The sequence below is a fragment of the Falco rusticolus genome, chromosome 3, assembly GCF_015220075.1.
Source record: "Falco rusticolus isolate bFalRus1 chromosome 3, bFalRus1.pri, whole genome shotgun sequence".
Classification (NCBI taxonomy): Eukaryota; Metazoa; Chordata; class Aves; order Falconiformes; family Falconidae; genus Falco; species Falco rusticolus.
In genome coordinates, this window is record NC_051189.1 from 44,336,620 (window position 1) to 44,353,619 (window position 17,000).

Sequence of the window (17,000 nt, forward strand, 5' to 3'; positions counted from 1 at the left end):
AGAAATAATGTGGGATGTTTTGCTTGGCCATTTTCTCGTGTTGGTAAATGTTTGATATTTTAACTGCAAGTCTTCTGCAGAAGTTTACAAACCTCAAACAAAACACTGCATTAACCTTTGTAGCATAAGCTCGTCCTTGTTTTGTTTGATACTAATATAATGAAATTGCAGAGAAAAAACCCTTAATACCCATATATCTGAAATGGCTGAGGATTTATGAAAGGTTGGAACCCCAGATTTCTGTGACCACCGTCAACAATATTTAATTTGAAAGTAAGACAGTGTTTATATGGGGGTGGGGGGGATGGGAATCACAGTGCTCATAGTATATACAGTAACAGAATAGAAGAGAAAAAACCAAAATTGTTTGCATAATTGTTGAAATTCTTATTACAACAACTTTTTGCCAGTACCCTCCCACCCCCCAAAAAAATGAGCTTTTTTGAGTGCGTGTTCAGTCTTTCACTCTTGGTATTTGTTTCAAGGTAGTGAATGAGCCTTACCACCTGCAGGTTTCATTTTGTGGTAGTTTTGCAGTATTAGTTAGTCTCAATTGACTGACCTTAGAAGAAATTGAATTTTTGTGATAGTTATTCTTGTAGGTTACAGTTGGATGGAGGGATAGGAAAAGAAGCATTTGAAGGATTTTCATTTCATTTCATGGTCAGATGGGGAGGAAAAAAACACCTGTGTTGTAAACATGATTTGATTAGTATTTGAGAACTGGGGAAAAGTGGTGGGTACAGTTCAGTCATTTTGGACAGTTGCATATAATTTCCTATTCAGTTGCCATCAGTTAAGCAGCTATCATAATGATGGCACAGCAGCATGAAATGCATTAACTACTGACTGTCTTATGGTCAGTTACGATGGACTCCTCAAGATTAGACTAATAAAGGCAAGACTTGCTTGTTGGTTTCTTAAATCTTTTCATACAAGATGCAACATATGTATCTGTGACTTCAGAAAAGAAAAGGCTTTCAGCTGTTTGGCTCTGATTTAGTTTTTCCTTCTAAAATTAGAGAGATAAGCAAGAGGTATTAAAACAACTGAGAATGTATTGAAAGTATTTTTATTTTTTTTTTAATGCTAGTTGTATGAATTTAAAATGCTGTCTTGCATTTGCAAGGTTTACAGGCTTTGGTATGCCTGGTGCTCTGCATACAGGTAACGAGTTCAGTTTAAGGTAAGTGGGTGCTAGCTTTCTGTCAGTAGGCCATTTTGTTTAGTAGATGAACTTGTGTATCCAATGTAGCATATTATAAATGCACAATAATAGTAATAATTATATGCAGATGCATATGAAAACAATCACAGCTTTTTCTGACATGCAGTCCTTCTGGAGAAGGAAAACAAAAAGGAGAGAAAAAGGTTAATAATGGTTTTGGCTTACACATTTGTATTTCTTTTTTTAGTTCTGCAATTTTAACATCTTTTGCTAATTTTCTGTCTGACGAAGGACTTTTTGATGGGACCTCATGAATTAAGGCGAGTCTGAACACAAGCTCTAATGTTTAAAGCTTGATACTTCCTGTTCTGTTATCCAAGCTTTGCACAAATTACAGAAGGGTAGCAAGTTCTGTCTGTCAACTACTTAGTGCTAGCCTTGACGATATGCTTTGTATGGTAAATGTGAAGTAGCCTCTTCCTTTTTCACGTGTTAAGTGGCTAAGCCACCTTAATTGTCTTACATTTGTTAATGATGCTTCAGGTTAAAAGGATTTATGCAGATAGTTGTGCTGAAATTGATTTATAGGGTTTTTGCATGTGGCAAAACCTTTTGTTTAGAAAGGCTATAAAAGTTTCCATTATTATTAAATGAATAATATAAAAGTTGCATATGCAAGAATAAACATTAAGTTTCTCAATATATCATTAAATGTGAGAATGTTATCTGTCAGCATCTGTGAAACTGCTCAAAAAGACTGAGTGCTTTGTGTTATATACTATTTCAGTTTTGCAGTGTTTATCTTTCTGAAATGGTATTCATATATTTTTCTTTTGATGCTGAAATTCTAAACCTGTGCTCTCACTTGGGGGCTCTTTTTGTGGAGCTTGGTCTTGAAGATTTTTATGGGGAAAAATAGACAAAACTGTTTTTTGTTGTGGAGTTAGAATGTTTTGTAATAATCTAAGTTTCACAGAATCGGTTAAGTAAGTTATCTACCATTAAGCATTGTGTAAAAATGACCACTTTGACATGAATATTTAATTTTTAGTATGACTGTTTAAAGCAGTTCTTTGGAAAATACTGGAAACCTATCCAGCTATGCTAAGTTTGAAGTCTACCTTTGAATTCACTGACTCCAATAGTAGCCATTTCTGACATTCTGCTATAACTACGTGTGTGATTATAAATTCTGTATTGCTTTTTGTATTGCCAGCACTGGATAGCTGTAATGTAAGACTAAGTGAAAAAAAGAAGGAATTTTAAAATTAGCTAAAAAAAAAAAAAAAAAAAAAAGTGTGAAGACACTTGAATTGGAACTTAGAATAAGGGTCGCCAAGTTTAGTTACATGATTCATAAAATTCCAGACATTGGTTTGTGTGCCCCAATGCTGTAGGAGCCTATGTCTTTGCTGTTGAGTTTACTTAGATACCAGATATTATCACATGCCCCAGGACATTGGCGTCTTGGAAAAGTGAAGTGTTTTGCACCCATGTCTTGCTTCAGGCTATTTGGGGTTCACAAATGAGACTTCCCTGTGCTCCAGCCTTCTTAAGGACCCAGTCCAGGTGGAAGTAAGATGCAGTGGGATTTCTGTCTTGTGATTCTTACATGATATTAAGATTTTGAAATATAATATTCTATATAAGTTTCCTGTAAAAGGTATATTCACATCTGTTAAATGTATGCAGAATTTATGGAATTATGTCATGCATTGATAATTTGCTGAGTATCTTAACATTATTCATTGTATAAAAGCAGATTGAAATAAATGACTGCTTGCCTGAGTATTTAAGTGTCAATAATCAGTGAACAAGGTATTTTGTATTCTTTCAACATAGTGCATGTACTTTTATTTTAAAAGAAACCCAAATATCTGTGATAATTTTTGTGTTTACAAGCCTCTGTAAAATTGCCTCTTTTCCCTGTCAAGACATGCTTTTAGGAGTGCATCTCAAAATACCCAGTAATGTTTAAATTTACCATGAAAAGAGGGAGGAGCTGGAAACTTAGATATGGCTTTATGGAACTTTGAGTACGTTTTATATTTTCATTGATCCTGTAGTATAACAAAGGTGGAGTCTGTTCTTCCTTTTATATGAACAAATTGTTTACTTAATTTTCCATATACTGCCTAGAAGTAATAAGATTGCATAATGAGTTTAGTCAAGTTAGAAGTCTGGATTTCATCGATGATGGTAATCTCTAAGGAAAGAACTTAAAAAGGCATTCATATCTCAGGTACGATTTTGTAAGGAAATGGGTCTAAAAATTGTAATTTTACCTGGCTAACACATATTAAAGAAATTTTGGCCATGTCAATGCTTGATGCTTTGAAAAAGTGTAAGATATAAAATAGATGCAAGCTGATTAAAGAATACAGGCATTACGTTCATTGCAAATTTATGATTTTTCTTTTAGTGTAGAATTATGGGGGGTTGTTTGTTTTGCTTTTTAAGAATAAATGTTGAAGTATATTGACACAGTTTGGGTAGTTATTAGTTGTTTTCTGGAAACCTAAGCTTGAGGTTCAAATGTCCAATGTAGGTGCTTCATGTTTCTCAATGAGAAGCCTGATGCTGAGACATGGAAATATCTCTTCTAGTTTAAAAAATGTATTTACCATAACTTTTTATTCATTTTCTAGTTGTTTTTTTGGGTAGCAATGCACTTGAGTTTTTGTGATTAAGGTAGTTATGTTTTATGAGATTTAGATCTTAATCCATATCAGCGTGATGGTGATAATCCAATGTCTTTTTATGGTATTAAAAAGATGAGGTTAATTATTATTTGTATTTTGGGGAAGGCTTTTGCCTTCATGCCTTTTGTAGAACTAGCTATAAAGTACAATCAAGATGCGGGATGACCTCAGTTTCTGTTAGCTACAATGGGGAAAGAGGGTAGCACCTGACTTTAGAGAGTAAGGTTTATGCTTTTTGAATAAAAGTCTTAACAGTCTTAAATAGTCTTGAGTAAAGCAGTAAGTATTTTAACGGAAATAAAATAGCAGCTTCTTTTTGGAATTAGAGCAATACCTTCAGCAAAATACATATTTTTCATTGGATAAAGAAACACAGATTTTGTAATTCATTGTAAGAAAATACTCAATCTATATAATCTACAGTACATATGTGCTTGAATATCTTTTGAGTTAATATGTTTATTAAATATTTATAAAAGTGTATAGAAACATAAGTTAGTGGGTTTGGGAGAGAACTAGAGAACTGACGGAATACCTACCAGAGAAATCAGCTGGGATATTGGTCATAATTACATGGCATCACGTTGTCTGGAGAGAATTGGGTTAGCTCTAAGAAATAAGAAGCACCTCAAGTAGTGTGCATCTGGTAATGTGATACCTTTCTTGGATTAATTAGTCTTTCATCTCAGTATTTATGGTGGTGTTGCTACTGAAGATGCTTCATTCTTAATGAGTTAACATTTGGTATCTCTATAGCGTTGCAGTGTGCTATGGAAAGATAATTTTTTACATAGCATGGCAGATTGGAAAAATTTATGTCATGATTTTGAACATCACAGATATGTTCATAACCTATTTCCATTTTGCAACAAATCAGGTGAGGAGCCAGGAGGGGTAGCCAAGAAAAAAACTAAAGTCAAAGGTATTTTTAATTTCTTTTTCTTGTGGAACTGTATGCAGATAATGATGCCTGAAATGCATGTGCATTGCCAGTACAAATTGCAGGTTGTAATAATGTTTACTAATGCTAGCTGTGTTGGCTAAGTGTTGTCTAATGGTGCAGCAAAATATCTTCCCTATTTTTCAGTAAGGGTTTTTTTTTTTTTTTTTCTTACTACTGATTGTAATTTAGTGGCAATGTGAGTGCTTTCCTAACTAGAGATTATATTTTTTGGTGCAGATTTTTTTACAACAGTTGTGGTGTTTGGATTATACATAGTTTATAATAACTTTATATTCTGCATGTTTTAAAAAAATGTCCTGGTGTACATGCAGATTTCTTTCTGTGTGAAATCCTCCTTTAGTTATCTTCCATGAATTCATGATACTATTATTATTATATTGTAATTGAACTTGAGCACCTCAGTTTCTGCTTAAGCCTGTACTTAAATAGTTTCATTTGTTTCTTATGGGAGGAGAAATTTAGGTAAAGTTCAGTAATTTCCCCTTTAATATTATTTGCAAGATTGATGGCAGTGATGATACTGACAAGTTTTCCAAAAGCTTGAAGTAGGATAGCTTGCAACCAATCTATGCCATATATTTATTTGCAGTTACATTGTTGTACGGGCAGGACATAATGGTCTAAATGTGTTCAGTGCAACAGAGAGACTAAAAAGACTAATTAGCCTCAACAAAACACCAAAGTACCAGATGTACTTCAGGTGCTTAACTTTCTAGATGTGCTCAGTTGCCTCCACACATGATGGTGCTATTTAAAGAACAGTCTCTTTGTTGCATTAAAGACAGTTACACTTCAGTGTCTTTTTTCTAGTGGTATGTGAAAAATGCACACTGTTCATAATACAAAATCTCATTGGGAAGGCAGTGTATTTGCTAAGGGAGGCTCTCATGCTTATATGAATGTGACTTTTCTTAGCATCTTGCATGCGTGTTGAGATTTTTAGCATTTGTTCCACATTGTACTTGGTATGACTTGGTTGCAAGTTGTGTGTTTCCAAGAATGTAATAGATGTAATTTAACAATTCATTCCTGAGTTTTGGATTATTTTTTAATGTTTGATATGAGAGTGGAGAAATTATATATTTCAAATGCTTTATACCAAAAAGCAGTTGGAAGGAAGCATGATGTTATTCATTTTAGACTGAGCTGTGTGATTGAATTGTTCACTCAACAGAAATGTTTCACAGCGGTTAGAGGCAGGTGTCGTAGGAGGAATGTTGTTACTTGCCCTGCTTTTTACCTCAACAGACTGCAGTTGCTCTCAGAAGTCTGAGTAAAAATACAGCTGTTGTATTTTATATATAAAATCTTTATGGCTTTTTTTAGTAATGTGGGAGTATTAATTTTAAAACTAAACACAAATATGGCATGCGGAGATTTAATGGAAAAAATTCTAAATTTTATTGAGTTAAAAATTCCTTATTCTGTAGAATGCTGCTAGTACTGACAATTTTATTTAAAAAAAAAAGAAAAAAAACCTGTGGGTGCAGTGGAAGTAAATACTGAACACTTACATTTCAAGTATGCTGTTTTGACTGCTCTGATACATTATCTAGGCATAATGTCACAGCCAATTGAAATAGAGAAAATAAGCAGAAAAGATACAACTCCAAAAGTAAAACAAACAAAAAAGTATCACTAATAAATACTACATATAGAAAAACAAGATGTAAGAATTAATTTACAATTGTTACTTTGGTTTCAATGAATACAGTCAAACCAAGTTAACTTTTTTGGAGTTGATTTAATTCACTAGGATATTGCTGTTTCTTAACTATTGTGTACTTATTTTTGTAAAATACATACTTCAGATACATTTTTCAGACTTGTCTTAAACTGAGGGAACAATGTCAGTAAAATGTTGCAGTATACATTTGATTTGTGGTGTTACAACACTTTCATTTGTAGTTTTAAGAAAATTGAGAAGAGAGAGGAAGAAACTATTTTGGTGATGCTCTTGACATTTCTAGATCCTACAGTTGTCAAAGATTCAGAATTTGTTGTGATTTTCAGGCTCACAGACAAAACTGGTTTTAGCATTCTGCAGAAATTACTTAACAGTAAGATAACAGAGGCGTGGTTTTCACTAGATTAATGCTTTATTTGGATGCAGTTGCAGTAAACTAAGGTTATTGGCTGGCTGCATGGTGTGAGAAATTGCTAAAAGTCAAAACTAATTTGTTTAAATTGCTTAAAGCTTCAGTAGTTAATTATACAAGTTTAAATTGGCATCTAACAAACATTAAGTAAGAATTTGATCGAAGCTGTTAGGCAAGTTGTTCATAAGATGTTTTCTGGTCTAAGAATGGTTCTCTTATTGAACATTTCCTCTTTTTTAAATGAAAAACTAAAAAGTAAAAGAAGCTATTAAAGAACCGCTCAAGAAATTAAGGGAGAAGCAGGAATCCAAGAAGGAGGAAATCAAAGATGAGGAAGAAAAAAAGAAAGCCAGGAAAGGAAAAGATGCTACTGATCGAAAGGACAAGAAAGCTGTCGATATGAATAAATTAAAGAAAGATTCTGACAAGGCTAAAAGAGACAGAGGAAAGGAAAAAGGCCCAGACAAAAATGTAAAATCGAAGGAGACTACAAAAAAATCAGCCAGTGAAAAGGATGGTACTATTCAGGTGGGAAAAGACAAAGAAACAAAAAAGGTAGTTAAAAACCCATCTAAGGAAGACAAGAAAGAAAAGAAATAAACAGATTTCTGGTTCTGCTAATGAGGAACGTACCTCAAGAATGAGAAATTCAGCATATTTATATGAATGGGGTAAATATGGCAATTGAGAAGATGTTTTCTGAAATAAGTGTGAACTAAGGCTATATATAATATTTTTTTGAAAACTGTTAAGTGTATACTGGCATTGTAAACACAAAGCAAAAATGTCTGCTGTGAAACTCATATATGTACATATGTTAATATGCCCGGCTAACAGTGTGTATTGAAAATAGAAATGTCTAATTGATGCTAATTACTTCAAGAATACTTCAAGTCTGTTTGGGTTACTCCCCCCCGCCCCTCCCCCGTTTCATTGTATTGAAGTGTTATTTTCTTGATGTGGGGATGAAAGTGTAATGCTGTATTTCAAATGCAAATCTAAAAGCACTATTAGGAGGATTATCTTGACACATCTAGTGGAAACTCATAAGAAAATATTTCTGTTTCACAAAAAACAACTTAGAGGAGCATTAATGGAATGTATTGTCATAGGAATTTAGCCAATAAATTTAAATTATTTCCTGCTAAACTTTTTTTTCCTTAAGCAGACTGAGAAAAATATTTTTATATGCAAATACTCAAACCAATTTCGGTGTTGTGTTTGTTTATAAGACCTCAATGTATACTCAGCCAAAATGTTGCAACAGTTTTGTTTATTGATCCTGTGACAATATGTTTTGCTTTTCTTCCTTTGGTTTTTGGGGTTTTTTTTTGGTTGTTGTTGGTGGTGGTGGTGGTTTGTTTGGGTTTTTTTTGCTATCTTTAGGTCTGGAAACTTGATTCATTGTCACTTTTCAGTTAACTATGTCCTGATTTTTTTCCAAGTTTTCTAAGCTTCTGGTGATGAATACTTCTGAAAATTAGGCCACCTATTTCACTATTGATGGATATTGTGGGATTCCAATGACATTTTAAGAAGTGATATGCTACTACTACTGTATTCTGGTTGAACTTGATTAGAGAACAGCTTATGTATTTTTGCAACTATCGTTTTCTTCAAACAACACTTTTCAAGTACATGATACTTCTTGTACGCAAGCTCCTGTGTGACTTTGCTTTTACAGCTTCTGTATTTTTAGCACCAAGGGATGATTTATCCAGGAGTCTCATTAGAATAAACAGTTGCAAAACATATCTGCAGAGGTATTTTAGTATGTTGTTGAATCTGTACTTGCTTTCAAGTTTATATGGGAAAGGAATTTTTTTATAATTTTATCAGATGAGTAATATCACGTAGTATATTGAAATAGTAATTGCACAACAAAATTGCAGAATATTTGGAAAATACGTAATGAAAGTTGAAGATTTATTATTGTTATACTGCAGTATTATTGTAAAGAAAACAAATCTCAAGAGTGAAATTCAGCATGGGTATATTCACGTGGGTAGTGGTGTAAGATTAAAAGTCCTGAAGGTTGATTCTGTTTGTGGATTTGCTGTAACAGTGGCTTGGCAATATGCGTATCTCAGACTTTCAATAGAGCACATACATGGCTCTGTAAGATGCTTTGAATCCCTAAAGGTATAAGATGTGGTAATAGGGTAAGATAAAAATCTGATTTTCTTATTTTATAGAGGGAACTTATGAAAAATAGTTCAAATGAAAGCTGTAGAAAATAATACAGTAGCTTAAGATTCTAGCTGTAACAATTAATAGAGATGGTATACTGAGCTATTTTCTAAATATTCATGTGTGTGAAGAGGGAGGGAAAAGATTTGTGTGTTATGAACATCATAGTACTTATCAAAAAACTTGACAGAATGAGGATCTAGTAAAGGCGCTTGCATAATGAGCATTCTCTTAGGTTTTGGTAACGATAGACGTGTTTATTGATCTCTGCTCCGGTAAGTGTTAAGATACATATTTGACAGAGGAGCACTCAAATCACGCTTCTCAAGAATGGTGGCACAGTGGTATAGTGCACATCACTATATTTTCTCTCGTAATGTGGCAGAAGTTGTAACTCTCTTGGAGTAAAATTTGGAATGAGTTGCCTTTCTCATTAACATATTATTGTATCTATGACTCAAAGTTTATCTGGTTCTAAAAAAGCGTGGGGGTTTTTCTTGGGTTTTTTTTTTTTCCAAAGAACATTTTATTTGAGCAGCAATCCAATCTATATAGATAGCCACACAATAAAACGAGATTTTTGTTCCAGAGACCTGTTGTACTGGTGTATGTCTTTATGAAATATTAATGTCATTCACCTTAATGTGGTAGATTACCACAGAAGCTTAAAAAAATGCACCACACAGATAAAAGCTGAGTGCAACTTTATTTTAATGATGAGAGAAAACAGTGTTCTGCAAAAAGTAAATGACTTGACGTTACGTGCTCAGCAGGATAGAATAGGAATCAGTGATAAACACAGAAGTGTATAAAAAGCTTGAGAGCTAAGTTGAGAAATGTGCAAGCAAAAGAAAGAAATACTCTTGCTGTCCCTTCTTTCCTTTTACACAGCGTAAGTGCTTGTTGTCTGTGAAATATTTACTATCTTTTGAAATACTTTGAATCCTTTTAATTGTTCATGAAGCAGAACAAATGGTTATCTGGAATTGGAAATGTGGGCTATTGGAGGATATGAGGGCTTATTTAAAGAGGCGTATATGCAAGGGAGATGAACTGTATTTGTGAAAACAGGGTAGCTGTTTCCACACTTCCAGATTCTGAAGTGTGAGACAGTGGCTAATTTAAGTAACAGGTTTTGTCTCCATATGTAGTTAAAGATGATTGTAGAAGGAAGTAACTTCTTACTCTTGTAGCCATTAATACTACTGCAGCAAAAGATGAATGTAAGTCTTAATAATATTTTTTAAATATTTATGGTGTTTTATTAATGACACACAAGAAAACTAGCAAAAAAGTAAATCTGGCTTTTTTTTCTAGCTTCTGATCTTGACTGGATAGTACTGGACTCAGTAATCATATACTTTTAGATACAGCCTAGCTACTTGCCTTCATGTAATATAACAGATATTGAAAGGTGTAAGTAGAATTAATTCCAAGTAGAAGTAGTTCCCGTTACATACATAAGACAATGAGTTAAATACATTTTTATCAACTCTGTAGTTTACACAAAGTTGTTTTGAGGTAATACTAGTCCTATTTGCATTGACTCAGTAGAAACATGATAATTTTTTTTCATGAATTTTAACAACTGGAAATACAATACACTTACAGTTATTTTTACAAGATTGTTAGCAGTGCAGGAGTGTTGATGAATTTCTGTGCATAGAGCTTTTGGGAAGCTAGTTTGTTTTGGGCAGTGTATATGTGTGTGTTTAAGAAGGTAGGTTTATCTTAATTGACCTTGGAACTTACACTTAAATATGAACCTAGGAAAAATGGTGTAGGAGTATAGAATTTCATTTGGAAGGGACTTCAGAAGATCCTTATTCTAACATCCTTCTCAAAACAGAATCATCTCAGAGGTATGACCAGGTTATGCTGGCTGTTACCCAGTGTGGTCTTTAAAACCTCCAAGGACAGGGATGCACAACCTCTCTGTGCAATGCTTTCCACTGATCTGACTGCTGTCATGGTGGGCAGTGTGGGCGGGTATGCGTGTGTGGGTGTAAGTTTTTTCTTATGCCCAGTCTGAACCTTTCTTGTTTAAGTCTTGCTTGAATCCTTCCTAAAGGTCGAGAGGAGGATTAGGCTAATACCAATACATTCTTGAGGATTTGGTGTCTTAAGAAGTGGCATAATCTTTCAATGCTATGAATTGTCTTGATCTTGTATCGTGGCATTGAACATTGCTGTTACTGGTTGCTTTCTTTTCATTGTGTTTTGATTGAGAAAGGCTCTGTGGTAGAGACAGTAAGCATCTGAGCGGTGACAGTCCATCAGTCATAGATTTCCTGTAGTAATGTCATTGTCAAAAAAACCTGGGAGGTTGAGATTATGTTATTTTGAAGAAACTACAGTTCTCTTCATCAGATCTTCTAAGATTTAACATAGGAATTTAAAATGCCTCTTCTTACTCTGTGCAGCATTGTATAAATTTCAAATTAGTTCTTCATAAAACCTATAAAATCAATTATATGAAACATTTTTTGCCCAAAGAGAAAACAGTGAAAAAAAACCTGCTGCCTGTTTTGTTTCTGGATACTGAATAGATGTTGAGAATAGTATAGTTATTTTTTTCAGTTACTTTTGAATAAAGGCAAGTGCTTAAATTTCTGTCCCTTTTCCCCCCTCATTGTATGTTTGTCTTCAAAACGTATTTGTTTACTATCTGAATACACTTTAGTCTTTGTATATATCACTGTGTATCAGAACAGCCCTGTAATTCTCATTAGTTTTTTGAATACATTTTTGAGAGTTTAATATCAGTTAATATAATTGAAACAACTTTCTTAGTTTATAGTTAAATCAGATCAAAAAGAGCATAAAGTTAACTTTATAACTGAAAAATGCAGGCCTTAAAGAAAGATCTGTCCCAGCACAGCCAGCATCACCAGAATCTGAGACCATCCAGCCTGCTGAGAAGTCCTATGTCGAATCAGGTAAGGCCTTTCATAAAACATAGGTGAAACAAAAGACATGGTGCTTAATTTGAATTATAATTGTTTCCTTAGTATGAAAGCTCATTATGTTATTACTTTGGGTAGGAAAGTAAATCTTTCATGGATTGGTATGTTGCTTATCCACTATGGTTTATTTAATGGGAATCACTGTCGGTAACTATACAAATAACTGAGCATGACAGTTTTATAACTTAAATGTATTGAAGGCACTCATCAGCTCTTACGAATACCATTGGAACCATATCACATCACAGTAACTTTCTGCTGATGTACAGTTGTGGTTTTGATATGTATGCAACAGTATATGCAGTCAGAATAACAGCAGATTTTCCACCTTATAAAAAAAAAAAAGACCCAACAAAAAACCACCAAAACACCAAAAACCAACTGACCAAAGAAAAACCCTAACGACCAATTTTGTAAGATAAAATAATCACTTTTCCATTAAAAACAATACTATAGTATAAATAAAATAAATAGAACTTCTACTGTTGAAAAAATAATTTAAATAATTTAAAACCCACGTAGTATTAGTAAAACTTACTAAATTTAAGAAGCATTAAAGAAAAAAAAATTATGCATCAAATTTTAGATACACGATTTGCATTTTAGTGCTATTCAGAGAGTACATAGTTTTTCCTGTTCCTTGAAGCTTATCCTACTTGATGTTGATGTGAAGCTAACACAATAACCCATAAATGTGGAGCATATGGTCAATAAAATGGAATATAGAATTTGTTTTAAAAGACGTGCATTACTTAAGTTATAGTTTATAAATCAAGTTAAGATGTTGGTTAGGTTTTTTGGGGGTTGGTTGGGTTTTTTTTTTCCTGTCCCCCATAACTGGTATGATTTTTGATCTCTTATTTGAAAAATGCAGCTGTGATTTGGTTTTGTGCTGTTGGGTTGCTCAATGTTAATTTCAGGATATTTTTATGAAGGCAACGCTTCATATAAATTCTTGTAATGCCCTGGGCTGGTGTGTTAGATGACAACCACTTGTACCTGAAATAAGTTTGTGATTTATTCTACTGTGAATTGCCAAAAGAAGACCCTGATATCGTAATGCTAGTATCTGTTTTCTCTGTTTATAAAGCAAACAAAACCCTCTGTCTGCAAGTGACATTTAGTTGTCAAATATGACATGCTAGTGCTGCTGTCTAAGTTGTAGGAAAGTAATAGATGGAAGTGTTAGTAAAATAATTACTTAGAAGATAATTCTTGGTTTGAATAGTTACGGGAAGTTAATATTACTGACACTGCGAAAAATTTATGTGCAGGAAATGCAGTGTAGATAAATTCCTCCAGCTGATCTTCAGAATCTATCTGATGTCATTGACATTACTTGATGTATTGGAGAGTAAGCAACACAAAATTGTTTTTCTAATTATATAAGTTGCAAAGGTTCACTAAGTCAATCTCTACAGAACTTTTATGGGATAGAATAAGAACATATGGAGGCTACTGAAAGTTGCAAGCCGTGAGCTACTGTTTAGACTTTGCCTTTTGCACTTAACCTTCACTGCAATTTATAATCATTCTAGAGCACAAGAATGCTGATGTAGAATTGGAAGAGGAAATTCAGTCTGTTCTTCATGAAGCTTTCCATTCCCAGCCTGGTAATGCATTAACACTTAGAAATCACTGAGGAATTTATAAATACTGCCATAGGCTAGATGAATGTGTCTGATTTTAGTATGCACTTGAAGTCCTTTGGCCTGCAGAAAACATTTTAATCTGCTAATTTGTAATTTTCAAGAAAATTCAGAAAGTTCAGTCAACAGATCCTAAAACTGTGGCCTCTTACCCAGAGGTGTTCGGCAGCAGTAGCTCAAATCAGTCAGTTGACAAAAATTTCCTTAAAATACTGCATAGGATGCAAGAATGGGTAAACAGAGATCGCTTTTACTGCAGGCAAAGAAAGCACTGCAAATTGGTGTAGGTACTTCGGGTTTATACTTCTGGAAGGTGCAGACAAGTCATCTGTCTCCATCCCTGTCCCCTTTGGGGACTAGTTGAACAACATGAAAGGGTGTGCTGAAGACTGAGTATTTGCTGGTAATAGAATTTACCAAGGCTTCTGTATTATCTAACAATCTGTATTATTGATTAGGAGAGAGACATGAAGATGTAGATGGAAGTATAAATGACCAGTGGCAAGTGAAGGAAGACATACATGGAGAAACTTTTGAAGCTCCTATAACAGATGATTCGCTCAAAGAATTAGAGATCGAAATGCCAGAAGCATATGAGACACCAGACTCAGTTCAGAAAGGTATCCAAATGACTAAATATGCTTAAAATTAATTTTTGCCAAAAATAAGAACAGAGAAATGGAAATAGGTCTCATTAAAAACTTGACTCGCAATTTCTACTTGCAGTAGAAACTTAGCAAATGTCAACCACAACAAGTATTATTTATCAAATAAATAATTTTAAAATCAAAATGGGATATATTAATACAGTGTGTTTTGGAATCCAGGTGAGTATGTATTATTGTTTGATTACTGCTATATTGTCTTCCAACCAAACCAATAAATCTGTGTTCTAGGTATACATATGACTGTATGGAGTCTGCTTCTGGACTTTGTAGCATATTAAGCTAAATTTTAAGAGTTTATTAACACAGCCTTTTGTAGACAGACTTATTCTCACTGTATTTTCCTTCTAATGTGGCTTTCCAAGAGAAGGTTACTCGTGAGGTGTATTACAAGTCCTACTTAACATTATACAAAGAAGATACTCATATCCTGCTGACTTGGGGCATTGACAGGATGTTAAAAGTCATTTGTAATCAAAATATTAAAGCAGAATCATATGATCTGAGTCCAACTCAGGGAAAATATTTCTGAATGCTTTTTATCTGCACTACTGAAAATTTTATATATGCCTCTTTTTGAAAAGCTTGTGTAATGGATGTCATCTAAAAGTTTTGACTGCTGGAATTACACGGAGATTCTTTCTTCACAATGGAAGTAATTCTTTAGTCTGGGTCTATTATACTTCCTTGTTTCTATATCTCTTACTCATCCACAGTGCAAGTTAAAGTAGGAGAATGGAGGAGAAATTCAAATTCCAGTTACTTTATATCTTTAAAATGACTATTAAGAAGGCAAAGTGAATTTGTTTTAATTTCTTTGTATTTGCACAGGAATTTCTGTGGAGAGTCATCTTTTTCTGAGCAAATGTGTATAGAGTTTATGTGTGTATACACATCAGTATTACAAGAATAAAAGTGAACTTTATTCTTTCAATCTATATATGTATCTTGCTGGCATTAGAAGAAATTTGCTTAGAATTTCTGCTTGGAAATTTGATTATTTATACATAATATTCTGTTATAGGGTCTGCAGCACCATGCATTGATTGTAACATTTTAAAATTTGTAAATACATGTTTGTTTCTCAGATGCTGATCTTTTGGCAGATGATCTTGGAGCAATGGAGCCTGAACCATATGAAGCTGCAGGTATAATTCTGTTTTCCAAAATTGGTAATACTGGTTTTCTGCCTAAATGTAGCAAATTATATGAGAAAGGAAAATAGAAAAGGTTAGACTGGTTTAGGAATGTATAGTTTTGAAAATTCTTGACTGTATTGGATGTTTGACTGAGATGACTATTCTATTTTCTATTGCAAATTGTTCTTAAAAGAAACAGATGACAGGTATGGAAACGTTGCTTTCATTGGTGCAAAAACTTTATTTTTACTTTTCTGTGTGTTTCTGGATAGGCAAGAGGTGTGTGGTTGTACAGTCGTAAGAAAGTGAGAATGAGATTTATTGCTTATATTACTGTCTTCTTACAGTCTACAATGTTAAGGTTCTTCTAGCCTATTATTCCTGGCATAAGGCAGAAACTTGTGTTCTCACATGGAACCTGTGACCTTTCAGAAGCATCGAGATTGTAACCTTTCCTTCAGAACTTTGTTTCTTTATGGCTGATTATACTATTAGGGAGTGAGTCAGCATAAAGACTTCACTCTGAACTATCCTTGCACTGTCTTTCTGCACGCTCTAATTCATCTTTAAAGCTTTTTAAAGCAAAATTTCATTTGCCTCGACTAATCCAATTAGCTTATAGTCATCTTCTTATTGTATTTGATATCATGTACAATGGCATTAGTTCATCTTTCCTGTTAGGAAGAAACATTAGGTAGATATTACAGTTTCCCTGGTATCTGATAAGAATTTTCTTCTGGATGCTAACAGTGCTTGTTATAGTACAGGCAGCCTCTTCCATCTACATTAGACGTCAAATTTCTGTTTGAACTAGGCTTCTTACCTTTGGCTCAGTGTTAGTTCTGGACTTTACAGTCCTGTGTCCTAAATATGACAGAAAAATAATATTGTTTGATACAGCTAAAACTGCTTATTTCTATCTTTGTGGGAGATTAAATTGGTAACTGGAAAGCAGTAGAATCCAAGCTGTGATACTTCCAAAGTAAAAGGATTGTTACTTTACCTTCCATACCATGTGTTCTCAGATGTGTTAATGTCGCGAAGAATTGTAGTCACAGAGGAAAATAATCCACATACTTAGCTAGCCAATGAAAAAAAGTAAATTGCTGTAAATCTGTTATGCCAGAAGTGAATGTACATATTTCTTAAGGTCTGATTTCTGGCTCTTACCTTGTCTTCTGTAGATCATCACCAGTGGTCCTGCTGCACGTTAGTAAAGAAGCTACTTTAGAACTGTGAGGATAGGGGAAGATTGCGTTTTTTATTCATATTAGAAGAACTACTAAATATTGATGGAGACTAATGGCTCTCATGGATCTAGTTTTCATACAGAGAGTATAACAGAGGACTGGAAGTGAGAATGGCCCAACAGCTTCCATTAGATTGCAAGTGTCTGTAAGGTTTTTAATTAGTCACTGTTCAACTAAGCTACATTTCGCTATTGACAGCCACGTTACG

At 33.8% G+C, this 17,000-nt stretch overlaps 1 protein-coding gene across 1 annotated transcript in view; it reads left to right on the plus strand.

Moving 5' to 3' along the window:
- Positions 1–17,000, plus strand: part of ASPH (aspartate beta-hydroxylase) — a 112,290-nt gene that overhangs the window by 27,540 nt on the left and 67,750 nt on the right. The window contains exons 5-9 of the mRNA XM_037379130.1: positions 4,748–4,792; positions 11,976–12,062; positions 13,628–13,702; positions 14,197–14,358; positions 15,492–15,551. Of these exons, the coding sequence (XP_037235027.1) occupies positions 4,748–4,792; positions 11,976–12,062; positions 13,628–13,702; positions 14,197–14,358; positions 15,492–15,551 (429 nt within the window). The remainder of the gene's footprint in view (positions 1–4,747; positions 4,793–11,975; positions 12,063–13,627; positions 13,703–14,196; positions 14,359–15,491; positions 15,552–17,000) is intronic.